This window comes from Saccostrea echinata, unplaced genomic scaffold (genome assembly GCF_033153115.1).
Source record: "Saccostrea echinata isolate AGI-Se365-2 ecotype Australia unplaced genomic scaffold, CSIRO_AGI_Sech_v1 ptg000025l, whole genome shotgun sequence".
NCBI lineage: Eukaryota > Metazoa > Mollusca > Bivalvia > Ostreida > Ostreidae > Saccostrea > Saccostrea echinata.
Window position 1 is genome coordinate 28,757,291 of NW_026889774.1, and position 23,694 is coordinate 28,780,984.

General features: G+C 33.9%; 1 protein-coding gene across 1 annotated transcript; it reads left to right on the top strand.

Annotated features, from left to right (window-relative positions):
• The first annotated feature begins 442 nt into the window (after positions 1 to 442).
• Positions 443 to 18,072, top strand: LOC133192325 (mitochondrial proton/calcium exchanger protein-like). The gene is made up of 13 exons (XM_061328349.1): positions 443 to 587; positions 2,381 to 2,432; positions 2,712 to 3,252; positions 3,916 to 4,053; positions 5,164 to 5,298; positions 5,789 to 5,992; positions 6,808 to 7,059; positions 7,537 to 7,986; positions 8,323 to 8,419; positions 10,069 to 10,205; positions 11,049 to 11,296; positions 16,399 to 16,540; positions 17,076 to 18,072. The coding sequence occupies exons 1-13, from the start codon at positions 539 to 541 to the stop codon at positions 17,286 to 17,288; spliced, it is 2,658 nt and encodes an 885-aa protein (XP_061184333.1). The 5' UTR covers positions 443 to 538; the 3' UTR covers positions 17,289 to 18,072.
• The last annotated feature ends 5,622 nt before the right edge of the window (positions 18,073 to 23,694 follow it).

Genomic DNA, 23,694 nt, shown 5'->3' on the forward strand with positions numbered 1-23,694 from the left:
AGATGTGCTATCTCCTTAATGTTTATTTCATTATTGATCATTTTTAATTCAAAACAGTTAAAAATAATCTTTGGAAACTGAAATTCCCAACCTTTTTACAGAATTATAAGGAAAACTGCCTGTCCGATACGTATTGGAAGTTATTTTTTCGATACGATACATTCCTGAAAATCGATACGTATTGAATATTCGATATATTGACACAGCCCTACTCTCCCCCCCCCCCCCCCCTTCAAAATAATGCTAAGTGTCAAATCTAATCAAAATTAAATCCTTTCGCTCACTTACAATGCGATATCTATACAAAGAAAGTATATAGTTAATAATTTAGCATATCGTTCATGAGCAGAATAAAAATCTAATTTTAATAGCTGCTACGTGCCCGATAGCATTCCCTATCTGTTGAAATCAATCGGGATCGGAATGCTGATTATGCTGGTTCTCCGACCTTCAACTTAAATAAAGGGAACCAAAGTATTTATGCTTTGAGAATGGGGTAGAAGAATGATTTCATCAAGGGAATAATCGGACTAAAACAATGCCATATCGTTATCTAATATGCACCCCAGCAAAAACTTTCTCAAATGGTAAGTTTTATTAGGTGATGCACACATTGGACAAGAGGATGGAAGTCCAAAAACAAGATCAGCTGTTTGTTGACCGTTAGCCGGTTAACGACCATTTTCGGGGGTCAATTGCACTGCTAGTAATTCCCCTTGCGTAATAATTATCCAGAGTCTGGTATTCAATGGAAACCGAAAGTACTATTTTTACATGTCAATTTGTGTTTCAGTACCATAACTACACGTATTACTGCCCATATAAACAAACCCAATATTAAATTCATTACGTTTAGCCGAAGGATAGAAATCTATGTAACTACACTAAGAGTTCTAAATTTCATCATTAATCAGTATATAAAGCATGGAGCCCTAGAAATCAATGATAATAGTTAGGATACTTGACACAGCTTTTTAAACTTACTACTATTTACATGAATTATCATGTCAAAACAATTTACATAATTTGTTGATTATCAAATAGCCATGGGCACTAAAATAAGCAATAAGTAATAAGAGACATTTTAACAAAAAATACTAGAGTGTAAATTTTAGTACCATTTCCCCTTTCTTTTCCCAGTTTATCTTGTCCAAGCCTACAAAGCTGTGCTAAGTAAGAAAAAATCTGCATTTTCATACTCATTTACGTGATAAGTAAGTAAGTAATTTTTTTTTAAGTTGGCATTTTGTACAAGACATATTAAACAATTAACATGAATTGTAAAGAGCTCTTAAACCGACTATCACAGCTAAAAATATTACAGAAATACAAATATATAATAAAATGAAGCATGCAAAAACACATATACATATATTATACACAAATCGACTATGACTTCAAATACAGGATAGATTTTAAGAGCCCTGTTGGAAGTTTTACATTTTATATTAGCTAGAGTATGATGTATTACGGTTTAATATCCTTTGCATGCAAGCCACCAGCTCTGGTTAAGGGATCCAGTCCCATCTGGAAATTGTCTCTTTTTTTCCCCCCAAATTAAGTTAAAATTTCACAAATGACAAGCAAATTAAATTTTTGCTGCATTTTTTATCAAAATTCTCAAATTTTCAATAAAATGATAATAATTAAGGAGGCTGGGGGGTCAACAAATTAACCATCAAATATAACTTAATTTTTTAGATATGATATATTAAGCTTTCAACTATCATTTGGTAAAGAAAAATTTCATACATTTTAGTTTTAAAATTTGATCATTTTTGTATATCTTTATATGGAGCTCTTCTTCTAAAGGAGATCAATATAGTCTGAAAATGGCCACAACCCCCAGCCCTCTTAAATGGTTAATATGTGATCAGATGAAAGGCCTACAATCTTACTGTCTTTATTCTGCAGAAAAACATAAAATATTTAACAAAAATAAACAAAAAATCAACAGAATTTAGAATTTCTGATTGATATCAGAAATTCTAAATTCTGTTGATTTTTTGTTAATTTAAAATTTGGGGGATTGAGGACCCTGTACCAAAAAAGGTCAATAAAGCCCTGTGTATGATTACTATACAATGTCTAATAGACAAAGTATAGAGAGGCAAAAAGCTTGAACACAAGTTATACTTCTAACATCTAAGGAACACCGTTCCATAATAATTCAAAGGTACAATTTTCTAAATAAAGTTTAAAAAGGTTTTTTTTTTGTGTCTGAGGAATTTTTCTATATATATCTGTTAATTGAATCTGTGTTATTTGTCAGTGTTTGAAAATTTGCAACTCATACATGTAAGTCATGAATGATATACAGTAAATGAGCACGTCATGATGAATAGTATGCACATACTAATAAATGAATTCTCTATTACAGAGCTTCTGAGAAAGTTGGTACCATTGGGATGTTGTCACACGTCACAAGCACGGTAAAATCAGTCCAAGCAGTATTTTCATTCAAATTAAATTTATTTTAAATTATTGTAACTTTACTTTTAATTTATATTACATACTCTTCATTACAATTATTCATAAAATTCCCCTTTTGCCTATGAAATGGGAAAATACATTACAAAATTCAAAATGAAAATTTAGGATACCATTAACTCATCAAATGAGTTATGACATTAACTCCATTATGTTCAGTGATGAATTTATTGATAGATTTTATGAACAATACATGTTAACTAAGAACCATTTCTTTTCAGACCCTGTGGAAGTCGTACACATAAACGTCACTACTACACCAGTCATAAATTAAACTCTAAACTTACCCATAAGCCACGCTGGCACTTACCAAGTGAAAACAAACAATTAATTCAACATTGTGATAATTACAAAACAAATTTTATCATACGCCGTGTTCCCTATAGAGACCTGCTTGGAAATGATGTGCCATATGTCCGCAATTATCACATATCTGCTTTACTATTCAAAGACGAGAATAAAAAAGAAATAAAAAGTGTAAATGATCAGGGAGCAACTGAAAGCAAAGATTCACCAAAGGAATCTGGAGCAAAGGGAGAAAAGACACCTACAGGCGCCTCCTCAAAGGCGTCAGTGCAGAAGGAAAATGCAAAGGAGGTGGGACCACCAGCTAAGAAGAGTTTGGGAACCAGAATAATGAATGAATTGAAACACTATTATCATGGATTCAAGTTATTATTTAAAGAATTCAGAATGTCCACAAGATACATGATTGATGTTGTTATCTTTAGGAAATCACTCAAGAGGAGGGAATTCCAACAGGTATACAGTGTAAATTCTGTCAAGAGTTGTCTTTCCTTGTTATTAACATGCACCCCCTAATCCCCTGATTTTGTTCAAACTATGAGAATCTTGTTAAATGGGTAAATGATCAAGTTTTATTCATAATTTAATTGCCTTGATGTGTAAAACTGAATCAGAAACAGGAAAATGTTATTTTTCTGGAAATAATCATGATATTCGCCAAAACCTCCATAATATTATTGAAAATATGTGACTTAAATTTGAAATGATAAGAAGAGATGTATGTGAAGTGTGTGTTACACACTCCTTGATAGAAATTGATCTAAAAAGTAGCAGTGATGATTCATTGCTTAAGGACATATTATATGCTCTTGATTCAAAAGTATGCATCTGTAGCTTCACTTTTTTATAAAAAGCTGCAAACATATAGTTAAATCATGTCGTGATCGTACAGTAATCATGTACATATATCATACACGCTGAAAGACCTGGAGTCATCAAACATCTTCAGTTTATGTATCTTAGGCAAGGTGTATTGTGGCTCTAAAGTAATTTACGATGACTTTATTTCCTGATCTCGTGGACTCTATATTATTATTCATGGTTGTTAATCTGATTATTATTCATGGTTGTATATTCTTTTTAGGAATTTCAGTACATTATCTGTTCTTTATTTTGCAGGTGATTCGTTCAACGTTTGACATTTTCCGTATTTTACCTATGATCATTATGATAGTCATTCCTTTTATGGAGTTTGCCATTCCTTTTGTTATCAAATTCTTCCCGGGCCTCCTTCCCAGTACATTTCAACCCAAAAAGGTTTGTGTTCATCATTTTAACTTACTGTAAATTAGTGTGTTCAAAATTTAGTGCTTTTTTTCAGTTAACTGATTAATGTAATCATAAATTATCACATTTGGAGCCAAGCTTCTATATGTATTTGTTTTAATCATATATTAGTTGTATATACTTGAAATAAGAGGACAAAACAAGCAAATTCAAAGAATTGTGGTCCCCCGCTTTCCATTTCTTAGTGGATGGGATGCCATTATTTATGGCATATTGTAACTGTCTTGGTCAAAGTTCAAGGTCAAGGGTCAAAAATCATAGTATATTTGGAAAGGTCTTGCCACAGGTAAGTACATGTCAAATATGAAAGCCCTATCCCATCTTAATCAAAAGTTATAAGCAAAGATGAAATTTTTAAAAAGTAGTTTAAACTTGAAGGTCAAGGGGTCAAAAACCATAGTAATTTAGAAAGGTCTTGTCACAGGTAATGTACTTGTTTAATATGAAAGCCCTACCTTTTTCAAATTTTATAACCAATTTAAAGTACATGTAATGTTAAAATTTTTGAAAAGTAGGTCAAACTTCAAGGTCAAGGTCACAGGGTAAAAAATCATAGCATATTTAGAAAGGTCTTATCACAGGTAATCAAGGTTATGTATATGTAAAATATGAAAGCCCTATCTCTTCATAATCAAAAGTTATAAGCAAAGATGAAATTTTCGAAAAGCAGGTCAAACTTCAAGGTCAAGGTCAGGGAGTCAAAAGTCATAGTCTATGTTGAAAGGTCTTGTCACAGGTAATATACAAGTGTAATATGAAAGCCCTACCTCTTCTCATTCAAAAGTTATGACCAATTTAAAGTAGTGTCAAAATTTTTGGAAAAGTAGGTCAAACTGCAAGGTCAAGGTCACAGGGTCAAAAAATCATAGTATATTTAGAAAGGTCTTGTCACAGGTAATGTATGTATGTGAAATATGAAAACCCTATCTCTTTTCATTCAAAAGTCATGACCAAAGTTAAAGTTTTTGTGACAGACTGACAGACGAAGTAAAGTAGCTTAGGTGAGCATTATGGCTCTGGTTGATTGTTACACCTTTATGTATAAAGACGTAGAACTACTCAGCCTTTTATGTTTTACAGACAGATGATATGAGAATGAAGGTATTAAAGGCAAAGATTGAGATGACAAAGAACATGGTGGAAACCATCAAGAATCACCCTTTAATTAGCAAGAAAACTGACACAGCTGAGGATTTCGCTAATTTTGTTGCTAATGTAAGAGTCATTTATGAATTTATCATGTTTATTGAGGATAAAATGGTATTCAGATCAAATTGTTTACCTTTTTGATTGGTATAGGAAAATTTTCAAAGAAAGAGGCTTTTAATAATCTTTGTTCATTTTTCTTACAAGAAAAATCTGTAAATACATCCCTCTTTTTAATAACTTGAACTTGCTTAGAAAGGCAAAATTTACTATCGTGTCATACTAGGGCACATACTTGTAATTATTGGTACAATGTTATGTGATGAATAAATTACTGTAATTATAAATTTCCTTGAAAAACAAGCAAACTATTCATTTCTCATGAAAGAAATCTTTGTATACTTCTTACTGTGCAGTGAAAGTATTTTGGATATGAAAGTATTGAAATCACAAGTTAAATCTCTTTGCCTCTCAAAAATTATACATGTGCAATATTGTGTCCATGTATTTATTTCTTGCAATGTTTTACATGTGAATGTACTACTGTTTAACCACACAGGTTCGAAACAAAGGCATTCAGCCAACTACAGAGGAGATCATGAAGTACTCAAAGTTCTTCGAGGACGAGTTGACCTTGGAGAATTTGAATCGACAACAGCTGCAGGCCATGTGTCGAATCCTTGACCTTCCACCCATGGGAATGGACAGCTTTCTCAGGTTTTCGCTCAGAATGAAACTCAAAAGGCTCAAGTTAGATGATAAAGTAAGTTTTTAATAAAATGAAACACAACTTGAGCCATATGTAGTTTTACAGAAATTCTCGTTCTCATTAGAAATAAGGCAAAGGAACTTGAAAATTCAATTCTTTTCGTATTCATATATTTACATGTACATGTATGATTAGATGATGAAAAAACATATATCATCAAGTTATCATGTTTATCATGCAATTAACATGCATTCTGTAAAAGAGCAATGCCATTCATGAAAATATCTTTCATACATTTACTGATAGTATCCCAGTAACTATGTTATACAATTATAGACTGGGGTTGAGGACAACGTTGATTATGTTAGCCTCCTTGGGATGAAAATATTGCCCTCCGCTCTGTGTCGGGCAATATTTCATCCCTTGGAGGCTAATATAATCAGCGTTGTCCTCAACCCCAGTCATTAATTGTTTTGTTATATGAAAAACAAAACAAATCAATAAAATAGTATTTTGACTTCATTCATTGAAATTCAGCAACTTATCTGTATTCAATGCATTATCCTGCACATAGATTGTAGTGCTAGCGAATCTTCAAGTTGCCATGATTGTGTTATTAGCTTTTTATGGTGAAGTTATGTTTTTTGGAAGTCGCAACGGTATCATTACATCACAATAAATCAATCTACTAGTCAAAATCAATAATATTGTGGGAAAATTCTCTTTGCCAGTGAATAGTAAAATGACTATCAATATTTTTTGGAGGAGGTAATATCAATTATGTTGACTGTCTCTCTATGTAGATAATATAGAGAGTCTTCTTTACTGAATATAACAATCTAATAAAGCACATGATTTTCTTTCTCCAGATGATTCAACAGGAGGGAGTTGACAGCCTCACCATCCCTGAACTGCAGGCAGCTAATCGTGAGCGGGGGATGCGGGCCCTTGGGGTGTCTGAAGCTCGCCTGAAGAGCCAGTTACAGCAGTGGTTGGACCTCCATCTGGAAAAGAACATTCCTTCTTCACTTCTTCTGTTTTCCAGGGCACTGTATTTACCAGAGACGCTGTCAACTGAAGAACAACTGAAGGAGTCCATCATCAATCTACCAGAGACCATGGTAAGTTGATGGTTAATTTGTACAGGGAAAGTTTTAAGGAACAGTAAATGGTTAACTTGTACTGGGGAAAGTTCTAAAAATAAGTCATCAGTGCTCAAGATTAGGTGCTAATATGCATAAACTTGCATATTTCTTTCATTTGCTCATTGATAATATATGATTTATATGCATACATGTATATAAAGTGATACACTCTTTGAAATGCTGAATTCAATGCATTTACAGTTTCACTGTTTACATTCAGTGACAAATTATTATAAAGTCAAATATATTATTATGTAGTCAGATATTTAAATATCATTTCATAGATATTTTGCTTTAACAACACTAGACATGGATGTTTTTCTGTTTAAAAATGAGACTGGAATAACTAAAATCTAAGATGTGTGAGATATACAGTGTATTATGAAGTGTATATTGTAGTAGATTGTAGTAGATTGTCTTAACTTCTACTTAAAATTATTATAATCCTTGTAGACATCTAAAGAGAAGATTGCTGCAGCCCAGGCTCTGAAAGAGAAGGAGAAAGCAGAGAAAGAGAAGGCGGAGAAAGAAAGAATTCCTGAGGTGGTTCCTGAGGTGGTTGCTGAGGTTCCAGAGGTTCCTCCTGTGCCTCCTGCCCCTGAGGAGGTGCCAATTCCTGTGGAGGAACCGGCCACAGGGGTCAAAGGTCTGGCAGCCAAATTACAAAGCAAGCTGGCGGACTTCAAACAGAGAGTGGATGAATATGACAAAGAGGCTACGAAGAAACGTGTGCTAAAGATCTGGAAGTTGATTCGCGAGCTTGGTGAGGAAAATAAGAGGGAGCACAAGAGGTTCTTTGAGGAATATAAGGAGTATCTTAAGGAGGGAGAAAAGCCGGAGAAGGTGGTGGCTGAATCAGGGAAAGGAGCAGAGGTTCCCACACCCACAGAGGAGGAACAGAAGGTTAGTTAGGGGACTGTAAACTAACTATTACTTACTGTGTGATTACTAATGCACCATTGGTCAGGTTGAAATCCATTCAAAACTAATTTTTTCCATGACTGAGGAAACTTATTTTCATAAATGCACAATTGATTAAACACAAATGGTTTGCGACAAGAAATATTCCTGAGTAAAAGAAGGTTGCGAAACTCTCAGATATTTCTTGCATGGGAATTGTTGGTTTAAAGGATTTGTTCTGAATGAGTACCCAATATTGTGTAAAAATGCAAGATTCTTTAAAGCATGTAGTTATGATCAGTTAGATGACAACTTCTTTACAATTGTATTTTATTTTAGGCCATGGCGACAGCTGAGGCGATAGCTGCAGAATCCATTATGACGGCGGAAACACAAACAGATCCGGCATTGATGATGGAAGCCCAGCCTGGAGAGGGTAAATAATTCTTTTGATAAACTGTTCCAGACCATAAGTTTGACAGATATCTCTTTCCTTAGTTAGATAAATATCTGTTTACAAGTAAGCATTGTACTCCCCATAGATCTATTGCTTGGCAGACTGCCATCAAGTAGGCTTTGCAGATATCTCTGTAGAAAGCAATATAATCAGCAAATATCCCATAGCCTCTTTAGATGCCTATTATAATGTCTATCCTAGGAGCATATGAATTATGGTCCCTGGAGTTTTTAGCTCACCTGAGCCGAAGGCTCAAGTGAGCTTTTCTGATCACATTTTGTCTGTAGTCCGTCTGTCTGTCTGTCTGTCCGTCTGTAAACTTTTCACATTTTTGACTTCTTCTCCAGAACCACTGGGCCAATTTCAACCAAACTTGCCACAAAGTATCCTTGGGTAAAGGAAATTCAAGTTTGTTCAAATGAAGGGCCACGCCTTTTTTCAAGGGGAGATAATTAAGAATTCGTGAAAAATTAATGGCATCATTAAAAAATCTTCTTCTTAAGAACCACTGTGCTTGAAAACATGAAACTTATGTGGAAGCATCTTCATGTAGTGTAGATTCAAGTTTGTTCAAATCATGACCCCCGGGGGTCGGGTGGGGCCACAATGGGCGATCAAAGTTTTACATAGGAATATATAGGAAAAATCTTTAAAAATCTTCTTCTCAAGAACAGCAAAGCCATGTCTGGTCATATTTACATGGAAGCATCCTCAGGTAATGTAGATTAAAATTTGATCAAATCATGACCCCCTGGGGTCGGGTGGGGCCACAATGGGCGATCAAAGTTTTACATAGGAATATATAGGAAAAATCTTTAAAAATCTTCTTCTCAAGAACAGCAAAGCCATGATTGATCATATTTACATGGAAGCATCCTCAGATAGTGTACATTCAAATTTTGTCCAAATCATGACCCCGGGGGTCGGGTGGGGCCACAATAGGGAATCCAAATTTTACATTGAAATATATAGGAAAAATCTTTAAAAATGTTCTTCTCAAGAACCACTGGGCCAGAAAAGCTGAAACTTATGTAGAAGCATCCAGGGATAGTGTAGATTCTAAATTGTTAAAATCATGACCCCCGGGGGTAAGGCGGGGCCACAATAGGGAATCCAAGTTTTACATTGAAATATGTAAGAAAAATCTTTAAAAATCTTCCCAAGAACAACTGGGCCAGAAAAACTGAAACTTATGTGGAAGCATCCTGGGGTAGTGTAGATTCTAAATTGTTAAAATCATGACCCCCAGGGGTAGGGCGGGGCCACAATAGGGAATCCAAGTTTTACATTGAAATATATAGGAAAAATCTTTAAAAATCTTCTTCTCAAGAACAACTAGGCCAAAAAAGCTGAAACTTATGCGGAAGCATCCTTGGGTAGTGAAGATTCTAAATTATTAAAATCATGACCTTTGGGGGTAGGGCGGGGCCACAATAAGTATTACAAGGGGGAAATCTGGTAAAGAACAGCATGGCCAAAGTTACTCAGGTGAGCGATGTGGCCCATGGGCCTCTTGTTTAAATCTTTCCAGAATATCTTATAATGTGTACAAACTGGTTAAACAATTACATGTATGTTATATATTCTGCATTCAAGATGCTTGATGTTGATGTTAATTTTTTGTGTAGAATTGAAGGACCTGGATGAAGAAATCACCACAGAAGACCTGGAAGATTTAGAAGACGCACTGATTGAGGCAGCAAAGGAGAAATCTGTGGATCTTGAGAAGGAAGGAAGGGAGGAGGAGCTGGAGGATTGTGAAGAGGTAGGTGGATGATCCACTGTAGTAGGTGGATGATCCAGTGTAGCAGGTGGATGATCCAGTGCAGTAGATGGATGATCCACTGTAGTAGGTGGAAGATCTGTTGCAGGAAGTGGATGATCCACTGTGGTGAGGGGTTGATTCATTGTGGTAGGAGCAGGGATCAACATTAAAGGTTGTCCAATTGGGCAAGAAAATTCTCAGTTCAGGCAAGTGATACTTTCAACGTACTTGTGCGTTCGGGGCAGGTGAATTTTTCTGATAAAAATGTATACATGTATTATTATCTAGCTTACATTGGTTTATAAATAAAACAATAAATTGAACACTTGATCACATACATTAAAATATGCATGTTTCGCAGCAACTATCTTCCTTAGAGTTGTTCACAATTCGTTGCTCAGTCAATATGCTTCTCTGTAAAGTGGATATCTCTGAAAATCAAAATTCACAAAAAGATCCTATTGAAAATAATTTAAAAAATGTGAATTTTATTGTGAAGGAAACAGAGGGTAATTGCAGCATTCCAAAGTTATTTTTTCTTTCTTAATTTTGGGCTGCCAGGTTTTGCATTTGAAAGTCAAAGTCTATCCCCAGCAGGATGGATGATGTAAGGTTGTGAGTGGGAATAAAGTGTTCAGATATAGAGGAGAGGTTGTCAAAAGTATGCAGTAAATCTTTTTAGTAAGCACAATAGGTTAAGAAAAATGAGAAAAATAAGCATTGCTGAATTATGATGTATGTATAACCTGCAGCTGTGTACAATCATACAAGGAAAGGGTTCAAATTGAATACATGTGAAACATGCTGAGATTTGTAAAAGTTGATCCTTCTATTCTTTTGTAGGATGTAGATGAATTAAAAGCAGTTGTCCTCAAGGAAGGGGATGTGGATTCTAAGAATGCCAGCAAACTCTGGAAGATGGTCAATCGTGCTGTGGACAAACTGGACAAACAAATAGACGACTTCCACGACCAAAAGGACGAAATTCAGGTGGAGATTGACACTCGGGAAGTCCGACTTAAGAAAAGTCCTGAGTTACAAACAAATCTAGAAAAGAGGGAGGAGATTCTCTCAGAACTTAAAAAGAGAAAGTAAGGCACATAATGTCTGTGAATTTAGTCACCAATTGTAGTTAAATGTAAAAGTAAGGGTCATAGTGTCTTTGTTTCAGAGTCTCAATTTGCAGTAAAAAAAAGAGAAAATAAGGGAATAAAGTTTCTATGTATCTTGGTTTTAAATTTGAGGTCAAAACAAATTAAAGGATGTACATGTATCATGTGTGCTTTCCGCAACATTAAGTAGATAAGGTGTTAACTCTATTCTTTATAGGGAATCTGTGATCAGAAATGAGTTGTTACTAGGTCTGATGTTAATTTGTCTGTATCTGTAGGAAATCTGTGATCAATGTTACTAGGTCTGATGTTAATTTGTCTGTATTTGTAGGAAATCTGTGATCAGTATAAATGACTTGTTACTGGGTCTGATGTTAATTTGTCTGTATCTGTAGGAAATCTGTGATCAGTATAAATGAGTTGTTACTGGGTCTGATGTTAATTTGTCTATCTGTAGGAAATCTGTGATCAGTATAAATGAGTTGTTACTGGGTCTGATGTTAATTTGTCTGTATCTGTAGGAAATCTGTGATCAGTATAAATGAGATGTTACTGGGTCTGATGTTAATTTGTCTGTATCTGTAGGAAATCTGTAATCAGTATAAATGAGTTGTTACTGGGTCTGATGTTAATTTGTCTGTATCTGTAGGAAATCTGTGATCAGTATAAATGAGTTGTTACTGGGTCTGATGTTAATATGTCTGTATCTGTAGGAAATCTGTGATCAGTATAAATGAGTTGTTACTGGGTCTGATGTTAATTTGTCTGTATCTGTAGGAAATCTGTGATCAGTATAAATGAGATGTTACTAGGTCTGATGTTAATTTGTCTGTATCTGTAGGAAATCTGTGATCAGTATAAATGAGATGTTACTGGGTCTGATGTTAATTTGTCTGTATCTGTAGGAAATCTGTGATCAGTATAAATGAGTTGTTACTGGGTCTGATGTTAATTTGTCTATCTGTAGGAAATCTGTGATCAGTATAAATGAGTTGTTACTGGGTCTGATGTTAATTTGTCTGTATCTGTAGGAAATCTGTAATCAGTATAAATGAGTTGTTACTGGGTCTGATGTTAATTTGTCTGTATCTGTAGGAAATCTGTGATCAGTATAAATGAGTTGTTACTGGGTCTGATGTTAATATGTCTGTATCTGTAGGAAATCTGTGATCAGTATAAATGAGATGTTACTAGGTCTGATGTTAATTTGTCTGTATCTGTAGGAAATCTGTGATCAGTATAAATGAGATGTTACTGGGTCTGATGTTAATTTGTCTGTATCTGTAGGAAATCTGTGATCAGTATAAATGAATCTGTGATCAGTATAAATGAGATGTTACTGTGTCTGATGTTAATTTGTCTGTATCTGTAGGAAATCTGTGATCAATGTTACTAGGTCTGATGTTAATTTGTCTGTATTTGTAGGAAATCTGTGATCAGTATAAATGAGATGTTACTGGGTCTGATGTTAATTTGTCTGTATCTGTAGGAAATCTGTGATCAGTATAAATGAGATGTTACTGGGTCTGATGTTAATTTGTCTATATCTGTAGGAAATCTGTGATCAGTATAAATGAGTTGTTACTGGGTCTGATGTTAATTTGTTTGTATCTGTAGGAAATCTGTGATCAATGTTACTGGCTCTGACGTTAATTTGTCTATCTGTAGGAAATCTGTGATCAGTATAAATGAGTTGTTACTGGGTCTGATGTTAATTTGTCTGTCTGTAGGAAATCTGTGATCAGTATAAATGAGTTGTTACTGGGTCTGATGTTAATTTGTCTGTATCTGTAGGAAATATGTGATCAGTATAAATGAGATGTTAGTGGGTCTGATGTTAATTTGTCTGTATCTGTAGGAAATCTGTGATCAATGTTACTGGGTCTGATGTTAATTTGTCTGTATCTGTAGGAAATCTGTAATCAGTATAAATGAGATGTTACTGGGTCTGATGTTAATTTGTCTGTATCTGTAGGAAATCTGTGATCAGTATAAATGAGTTGTTTCTGGGTCTGATGTTAATTTGTCTGTATCTGAAGGAAATCTGTGATCAGTATAAATGAGTTGTTTCTGGGTCTGATGTTAATTTGTCTGTATCTGTAGGAAATCTGTAATCAGTATAAATGACTTGTTACTGGGTCTGATGTTAATTTGTCTGTATCTGTAGGAAATCTGTGATCAGTATAAATGAGATGTTACTGGGTCTGATGTTAATTTGTCTGTATCTGTAGGAAATCTGTGATCAGTATAAATGAGATGTTACTGGGTCTGATGTTAATTTGTCTGTATCTGTAGGAAATCTGTGATCAGTATAAATGAGTTGTTACTGGGTCTGATGTTAATTTGTTTGTATCTGTAGGAAATCTGTGATCAGTATAAATGAGTTGTTACTGGGTCTGATGTTAATTTGTCTGTATCTGTAGGAAATCTGTGATCAGTATAAATGAGTTGTTACTGGGTCTGATGTTAATTTGTCTGTATCTGTAGGAAATCTGTGATCAGTATAAATGAGATGTTACTGGGTCTGATGTTAATTTGTCTGTATCTGTAGGAAATCTGTAATCAGTATAAATGAAATGTTACTGGGTCTGATGTTAATATGTCTGTATCTGTAGGAAATCTGTGATCAGTATAAATGAGTTGTTACTGGGTCTGATGTTAATTTGTCTGTATCTGTAGGAAATCTGTGATCAGTATAAATGAGATGTTACTGGGTCTGATGTTAATTTGTCTGTATCTGTAGGAAATCTGTGATCAGTATAAATGAGATGTTACTGGGTCTGATGTTAATTTGTCTGTATCTGTAGGAAATCTGTGATCAGTATAAATGAGTTGTTACTGGGTCTGATGTTAATTTGTCTGTATCTGTAGGAAATCTGTGATCAGTATAAATGAATCTGTGATCAGTATAAATGAGATGTTACTGTGTCTGATGTTAATTTGTCTGTGTCTGTAGGAAATCTGTGATCAATGTTACTGGGTCTGATGTTAATTTGTCTATCTGTAGGAAATCTGTGATCAGTATAAATGAGTTGTTACTGGGTCTGATGTTAATTTGTCTGTATCTGTAGGAAATCTGTGATCAGTATAAATGAGATGTTACTAGGTCTGATGTTAATTTGTCTGTATCTGTAGGAAATCTGTGATCAGTATAAATGAGTTGTTACTGGGTCTGATGTTAATTTTTCTGTATCTGTAGGAAATCTGTGATCAGTATAAATGAATCTGTGATCAGTATAAATGAGATGTTACTGTGTCTGATGTTAATTTGTCTGTATCTGTAGGAAATCTGTGATCAATGTTACTAGGTCTGATGTTAATTTGTCTGTATCTGTAGGAAATCTGTAATCAGTATAAATGAGATGTTACTGGGTCTGATGTTAATTTGTCTGTATCTGTAGGAAATCTGTGATCAGTATAAATGAGTTGTTTCTGGGTCTGATGTTAATTTGTCTGTATCTGAAGGAAATCTGTGATCAATATAAATGAGTTGTTTCTGGGTCTGATGTTAATTTGTCTGTATCTGTAGGAAATCTGTAATCAGTATAAATGACTTGTTACTGGGTCTGATGTTAATTTGTCTGTATCTGTAGGAAATCTGTGATCAGTATAAATGAGATGTTACTGGGTCTGATGTTAATTTGTCTGTATCTGTAGGAAATCTGTGATCAGTATAAATGAGATGTTACTGGGTCTGATGTTAATTTGTCTGTATCTGAAGGAAATCTGTGATCAATGTTACTGGGTCTGATGTTAATTTGTCTGTATCTGTAGGAAATCTGTGATCAGTATAAATGAGATGTTACTGGGTCTGATGTTAATTTGTCTATATCTGTAGGAAATCTGTGATCAGTATAAATGAGTTGTTACTGGGTCTGATGTTAATTTGTTTGTATCTGTAGGAAATCTGTGATCAGTATAAATGAGATGTTACTGGGTCTGATGTTAATTTGTCTGTATCTGTAGGAAATCTGTGATCAATGTTACTGGGTCTGATGTTAATTTGTCTGTATCTGTAGGAAATCTGTGATCAGTATAAATGAGATGTTACTGGGTCTGATGTTAATTTGTCTATATCTGTAGGAAATCTGTGATCAGTATAAATGAGTTGTTACTGGGTCTGATGTTAATTTGTCTATATCTGTAGGAAATCTGTGATCAGTATAAATGAGTTGTTACTGGGTCTGATGTTAATTTGTCTGTATCTGTAGGAAATCTGTGATCAGTATAAATGAGTTGTTACTGGGTCTGATGTTAATTTGTCTGTATCTGTAGGAAATCTGTGATCAGTATAAATGAGTTGTTACTGGGTCTGATGTTAATTTGTCTGTATCTGTAGGAAATCTGTGATCAATGTTACTGGGTCTGATGTTAATTTGTCTATCTGTAGGAAATCTGTGATCAGTATAAATGAGTTGTTACTGGGTCTGATGTTAATTTGTCTGTATCTGTAGGAAATCTGTGATCAGTATAAATGAGTTGTTACTGGGTCTGATGTTAATTTGTCTGTATCTGTAGGAAATCTGTAATCAGTATAAATGAGATGTTACTGGGTCTGATGTTAATTTGTCTGTATCTGTAGGAAATCTTTGATCAGTATAAATGAGATGTTACTGGGTCTGATGTTAATTTGTCTGTATCTGTAGGAAATCTGTAATCAGTATAAATGAGTTGTTACTGGGTCTGATGTTAATTTGTCTGTATCTGTAGGAAATCTGTGATCAGTATAAATGAGATGTTACTGGGTCTGATGTTAATTTGTCTGTATCTGTAGGAAATCTGTGATCAGTATAAATGAGTTGTTACTGGGTCTGATGTTAATTTGTTTGTATCTGTAGGAAATCTGTGATCAATGTTACTGGGTCTGATGTTAATTTGTCTATCTGTAGGAAATATGTGATCAGTATAAATGAGTTGTTACTGGGTCTGATGTTAATTTGTCTGTATCTGTAGGAAATCTGTGATCAGTATAAATGAGATGTTACTGGGTCTGATGTTAATTTGTCTGTATCTGTAGGAAATCTGTGATCAGTATAAATGAGTTGTTACTGGGTCTGATGTTAATTTGTCTGTATCTGTAGGAAATCTGTGATCAGTATAAATGAGATGTTACTGGCTCTGAAGAGAATTAAGAAGATTCCGGATGATGTGAGGCTACAGAAAATTCTACAGGTGCTGGACGAGGACAGAGATGGAAGGATTGAGCTTGTTCATGCACTCAAGGTAAAGATGTTACTGTTTTTAAATTTGGATAAGTTATTAAGTTTTGACTGTTAAAGGTGTCTGTATTACTTTAATTAGGGCTGGATACTGGCAATACAATTTATAAAGCATGATGTTGTGATATTTTAATTGTATTATAAATTAGTGTTCCCATAATTGTTCAAAATTAAAGATTTTTAAGGGATTTTAGAGTTTTTTTTTGGGGGGGGGGTGTCTTTTTACGATAGGAGATTCCCAATTCTTGCTAATTATACAAGGATTTACAAACTAGCTGGCTTGCTCATTAGGCCTTTTTTAAAGTACATATAATTTATTTTCAAACACAGATTAAACTTACCAGCAATTATAATTAAGAAAACTTAGTGAAATGCCTGAATACAGTTTTTGCTGCATAACTATTATGTGCCCCTGATATATGGGCTACCTAACATTAATATAGTGTCTAGTTGAAATTGCTTTTTACAGTTTTAAGACTGTACTCTTTTGATGTACATATTGTATGAGATTTATAATTAACCATTCAATTATTGTTTAGGTGATAGAGTTACTTGGAAAGGACAATGTGAAATTGAACCCCTCACAAGTTTCAGAGGTGACGAGGCTCGTGAAAAAGGAGTTGCTTCAAGAGGAAAAGGAAACACTAAAAGACAAAGCAAAGACTCTAAAGACTGAAGAGTTCCAAACTAAGAATGATAACTCTAGCAAGGAAAAGGATGAAGTTGACAAAAAGCAGGAGAAACAGTCATGAAAGGATTAAAGACTATTTATTAAAAATTGTGTTCAAATGTTCCAGGATAATTTGATGAAGGAACATAGTGGTTTTCATGCAAACTGATGTTGACTTATTTTTTCCCCAATATAGGTTTAAATGCTTTTATTATAGTTGGTGCAAAAGTCAATGGATTCACTGCAACAACATTTATGTGGAATACAGCAGTGATATAATTAATTGTATAACTGAATGTCTTGTAGCACTCTTACTAACATGCTTTGATAAAGCATGTGGCCAGGTAAGGGGAACCTGTTATTGAATGGATGCTGTTTCTCCTATTTTACATTTGATATAAAGATATTTTACTATTTATGAAATCAAAACTTCATGTGAACATGATTTCTGCTAGTAGTTAATACAGTATATTATATTTGTAATACATGAAAATTGTTTTGTATTTCCATGATAAGTCATGTGCTTTGTTGAAGTAATTGACAATTGAATGCTTGTCTCAGCTTTTTTTAAAGAAAAAATTCTCAATGAACGAAAAAAAAAAATGAACTGTACTTTGTGTAGAGATGTTAGAACTATTCCTTATTCCACATTTTTGCTTTACTCCTGCAGCATTTAATTGTACATGAGAAAATATTTTTAGAATAGAAATGATTTTAACCAAAGTAAGACAATTCATGAGATACACTGTTTGATGGCAGTGAAAACAAATGTAAACTTTCAAAACATTTACGTAATATGAGAGGATTATAAACTTGTTCCTGTCTTTCATTACTCAGTCAATAAAAGAGTGCTATGAAAATATTAATTCTCTTTCTATATTATATGTATCTTAAGAAAGAACATCTACTGGAGCCGTGTAGTAACAACAACAGCCATCATGAAGAATCACGTGGTTTCTAAATGTAGTTATTCCGATTTGTGGAATGGTGATCTAAATCCTTTCTGTTTATCTGTGTTTTATGTATTCTCTACTATAAATTGTAGAATCATCAAACTTTGTTAATTGAGGTGTATTTACAGGAGTCAGCATGTAAAAAAAAAAATCAAAATTACGTCACCACAGGGGAATATTAGAAAAAACCGAAACCTCTGACCATCAAAAGTTTCATATAAATTAGCACAATGTTATCCTTTAACTTGCAAGCTAAATTACAAGGTATTTCATTACTTCAAGCTTTATGATAAACGTGATGACTTCAATTTTTCAATAGTAAACTTCCCTTACTTATGTAGCAATGTACCTTTACCACCTGCATATGGGGTTTTTGTCTCCCAGTTGATTTGATATGCAAGAGCATGGTCTACGTATGAACAATTTCTAAAACGAGGCAAGCTATTGACAAACAAGTTGATGAAATAAGGATATCAACAGTCTCGTTTGAAGTTATCATTTCGCAAGTTTTATGGTCGATACAATGACCTTGTCTGCAATTACAACCTATCATTAAGTCAAATGCTGACTGGCGTTTTTCATACCAATTGTTAGGCCATTATTTACACACTGAATTGCCTACGGATTTTTCCCGATCATGATAAGGAGCACATGGCGGGTGTGACCGGTCGTCAGGCAATGTTCACTCCTCCATGGCATCTGATCCCACCTCTGATGTTTTTGGAGGTCCGTGTTTGCTCTGCCTCCGATTTGTATTTGTTTAAATGGACTTTGAGCTTGAATATTGTTCGTTATTTCCATATTCCATTCAAATGAATGCATCTATTATACAAAATATTTCTGAGTCACCCACATGTGTGAAGTATTTCACTATGTTCTAGAGTCACGAAGTAAGAAGTGATTCTGGTTAGAATTTTTTTTTTGGGGGGGGGGGCTTAAAAACACCCCTCACTGTTCAAAGGCCATAAATGCCAAGTATTGGTTCTATTTTTGTAGCCTTCCTTTAGCAATTGGTCGTATCCCAACAAGAGTTAAATACTAAGTATTATCGAAGGGACGTTTTGTTTGTTTGTGTGTTTTTAACGTTCCTCTAGAGAATTTCTCACTCGTATGGAGACGCCACCACTTGCCGGTGGAGGGCTGCAAATTTATAGTTATACTCGGCACTCAGGGCCATTGAGCAGTGAGGGATCTTTTTCGTGCCTACGCCTACTGCGACACGGGACCTCGATACGGTCTCATCCGAAGGACCGGTCTCCACGTCCCACAGTGGATTCGAACCCGCGACGTAAGGATCAGCTCGACCTTACTCCGAGACTCTAGAGCAGACGCTCTAACCACTGCGCCTCGCACGAGAAGGGACGTAAAACAAACAAATTTCAGATGATGCGGAAATTACATCCAGGTGGACTGCATATTGCTTTCAGACTGTGTTGACTATTTTGACAACACAGTGTAGAAATCTGGTCCTTCCTGCAACAATAATGATGAATCATCTATCCAAGAAATTATGATGTCCAGACCTGTAACTGGTACCGTGGGGAAAGGGAGGTCCAATTTTTTGAAAAGGTCCCTTGCTGTAGATTTTGAATGATACTGTCAGTAAATTGCTACTTTCGTTGCAGTATGGTCGGATCCTTACCAAGTTATTGTATTATAACAGATATGAATATCTTCAAAATGATAATGTGTACCCATTTATTTTAACCCTTAAGGAGGGATTCTTGTCTGGTTTCTGACTAAATGAAATATTCAGTGTGTATTTGCCCATATTTCGTATATATATATATATATATATATATATATATATATATATATATATATATATATATATATATATATATATATATATATATATATATATATATATATATAGATGTGAAGGATTTAAAAGATTATATTTTTCTTTCCTTCTCTAAATTGTACAACTTTAAATACAAATGGTAGGCTGAGTTTGATATCTAGCAGGGACTATATTTTTGGTGGAATAGCGGCGTATGAAAATATCTCCTATCCCGCATCTTAAAATTACTACAAAACATTGAATATGATTGATTTTTTAAAACAATTAAAGACTAAATGACTTTTTCTGAAGTGACTAAAGTTAATTACTATGGACTAATGTTTTAAAGTTTATAAAATATATTCATTTTTCTGAACAAACTTACAGTCTTATTAGCTTTTGAAAGCTTCCGACAAAATCAGTAAAAAGTGTTTTTTCTCTCATACTAAACGATGAAAACTTTTTGTTTTTGTATCACTTTGTAACTTGCATGATATGACTACTTTACCATATGTGAAAATAAGAAAAAAATAAAAATATATGAAGTATATCAAAATAATTACTATTCCATAAAAAATTAATTAAAATGGAGGAAATTCGGATAAGCCAATACCTATTTTAGTTATTTATTTTTTTTTTTTTATCTTCATTTGGTTGTTTCATCTGATAGACCTTATATGGTGAAATCTTTTTATGCAAAAAGAAAAAAACATTTAATCTCTTAACATAAATGAAGGCATCAAGTAATTGGCAAAAGTAATTTTTTATTCTTGATGTCGAGGAAAATGTTGATGACTTTGACCTGACCTTGCACTTCCCTAACAAAAAAGTACTATAGTTAACTATAGTTTACTATAGTATCGAAGTTTTTTCACTATAGTAAATCAAAGTATTTTTACTATGGATTTCAGATCGTTACACCTATAGCAAATAACCCCCCTTCTCCTTCACTCAAACTTATCTTTATAAATTTGCGTCAAAATGTCATAGACATCTAATTTTAATAAAAATTGTTTTTCATTACATTGGGAAATTATCAAACGATGAATATGAAACGAAATTAAGAACTTAAAAAAAAAACTATATGTAGTTTTTATTAGCTCACCTCAACGAAGTTGGGGAGCTTATGTAATACCCTCGGCGTCGGCGTCCCAGGTTAAAGTTTTTGGAGCAGTTTTCTTTTTATTAAGTACTTCTATGCACTATATCAATCAGAGATGCATGGAGGATGCTTCTAGTATGTTTCATTGTACCAGTCAAGGTTTCCGATGCTGCAATTGCAGCTAAAGAATGACCAGTTTAATGTTTCTGGAGCAGGTTAAAGTTTTTGGAGCAGGTCTCATTTCCAAGTAATTATAAGTCCTATATTGACCAAACTTGCATGGATGATACATCTTAGAATGCACACTACCAGGCTTGCTTCGGCTGCTAGATCTGACCTACATTTACGGATGAGTGACCAGGTTAAAGATTTTGGAGCAGATCTCATTTTCAAGTAACTATAAGTCCTATGTTGACCAAACTTGCATGGATGATAATCTAAGAATGCACACTACTGGACTTGCTTCGGATGCTGGATCTGACCTATATTTTCCGGATGAGTGACCAGGTTAAAGTTTTTGGAGCAGGTCCATTGCCAAGAAACTATAATATAACTATATAAGAAACTATAATATAACTATATAAGAACAAACTTGCATAAATATTGCATCTAAGGATGCACACTACTAGATTATTAGTTTAGTGGGACTTTGCCTCACTTCAAGACAACATTCGTTGAGGTGAGCTCTGTAATCTCTGATTACCTATGTTTATATTAAATGTTAGCTATAATTCGTCGCTAGATTTGTAAACTAAAGGTTTAATTTTTTCTGCTAACTATCCATAAAATAGATTAAATCTGCAACCAATCCTGTGAATAGATTTTAACAGCGCAATACCTCAAATTTTAGTAATTTTTTTTATAGTTTAAAACGAGGCAGATCAACTTTTTTTCGGTCAGCAAATCAATTTTAAGCTCTATTCGGTTCAGCAATAGATATGCTGACATGTACGTCGGGAAGTAATTAAAAAGAGAAACTAACAAGATTAAGGTTCATGTACAAAATACAACACATTCCTTTGTGAAAACATTCAAGCATGGATTGGTACCACAGTTTGTTCCTGATAATAAACTTTGGTGAGTATGGCAGAATTATTTCATCGTTGACAGAGAGTTTTCACCCGAATTAATATGACTCGTAAGGGAAGTTATTTTTAATATTTTCCTTTTTAATATTCTATTATTGAGCAAGTGGTAAAAAAATATTGCATTTGTCTGGAATGTTTTAAGGACATGAAGTAAATCTTTTCCAAGATACAATCGTCAAATTAATTCATTGATACCTTTTTACAGATCCATTTGCTTACACTACTTGCATGATACTTTTATTTATATAATTAAAAGAGAGTAAAGTTTAATTACATCCAGATCCAGACCTCTATTAAAAAAGAATTAAAATATAGGAACTATTTTGGTGGTAGAAGGTTTATTAGAAGAAAATGGTCAACATATTTTCACATCACTTTTTGGCTACCTAGAATTCACTGCAGACTACTCTTTGAGTTATATTGAACAGTGAGATAGTTTTTTTTGGTTCCGTATTACAAATTAGATAAAATATGAAATATCGTCATATTTTTCGAACACGTAGCACATAACTCCAATTTTAATAACCTAAAATCTAACAAATTATATGTACGTGTAGTTTTCAAAAATCTAAAAATCATTGATTTTCTTTTCTTGTCGGTAACCTGCCTCGGTTTTAAGATTGATCGTACTCGGAGCATGCTCTTGCTCACAGAGTAAACACCATATCCAAGTGATAGTGGAATATCCTTCATAAGTAAGGGAAGTTGAAGATAGAAGAACTGAAGTCATCTCGTTTATCATAAAGTTTTAATTTAGTTTTTAGTTGGGTATTTAAACGTCTTTATTTCGTAAGACATCCACATATGAAACAGATTTTCCAGTTCGAGTCAACTTTATGAATTAAAATAACTGTTGTAAATTTATAAAACGTTGATATACATATATCTAAACATCGAATCAAGGGCCACAGCAAGAGTTCACTTCTACTCCCATGTAGAAATTTTTGAATAAATTCTGCTTCATAAGAATATGAAAACAGATCAGCTAATAAAAGGCTACAATAAGTGTCCATATATGAGTGCAAAAATAGTAAATAAATGTACAGGATAATTTGGAACCTTTCTTTTTTTACAAATAAAATGTATCTATTTTACATAGAATAACCGTATTTTGTGCCATGTTTCATTCAGGTAAAAATATAAGGGGGGGGGGGGGGGTGAGTGCAGAAATGTTATACTAAATGCACAGTAGCGGTCACTTTACGTTTCCTACTTGATTTATTTCCAAATCATCGTAAAAAGATGAACTGGGGAATATTTTCAAGTACAGAAAGTTTAAAAACATCCATTCACACCGAAATTCCTATGCTGAAGAAAAGCCTGTGATTGATTAACACGTGTCATATGTAAAATTAAAATTTCTTAATCAGATTATGAATTTTAATTCCAATTTTGAGAATTTTCTCGTTGGTTTTATAATACAAAAGAGTCGGTGGTTGGCTTTTACATAGGGATTGATTATTATAAACCTCTATTGGCTGGAATCTCGCTGAGTTGACAACATATTTTGATGAATGAATATTTAATTACCTATTTTAATGAGATTTTTTTTCTTCCGTGGA

Bases quoted from the DNA above. Each gene is read 5' to 3' on its own strand.
- LOC133192325 (XM_061328349.1), top strand. From the start codon at position 539: ATGCCATATCGTTATCTAATATGCACCCCAGCAAAAACTTTCTCAAAT. The intron at 5,299-5,788 runs GTAAGAGTCATT...TTAACCACACAG, and splicing joins TCGCTAATTTTGTTGCTAAT to GTTCGAAACAAAGGCATTCA. The intron at 7,060-7,536 runs GTAAGTTGATGG...TAATCCTTGTAG, and splicing joins TCAATCTACCAGAGACCATG to ACATCTAAAGAGAAGATTGC.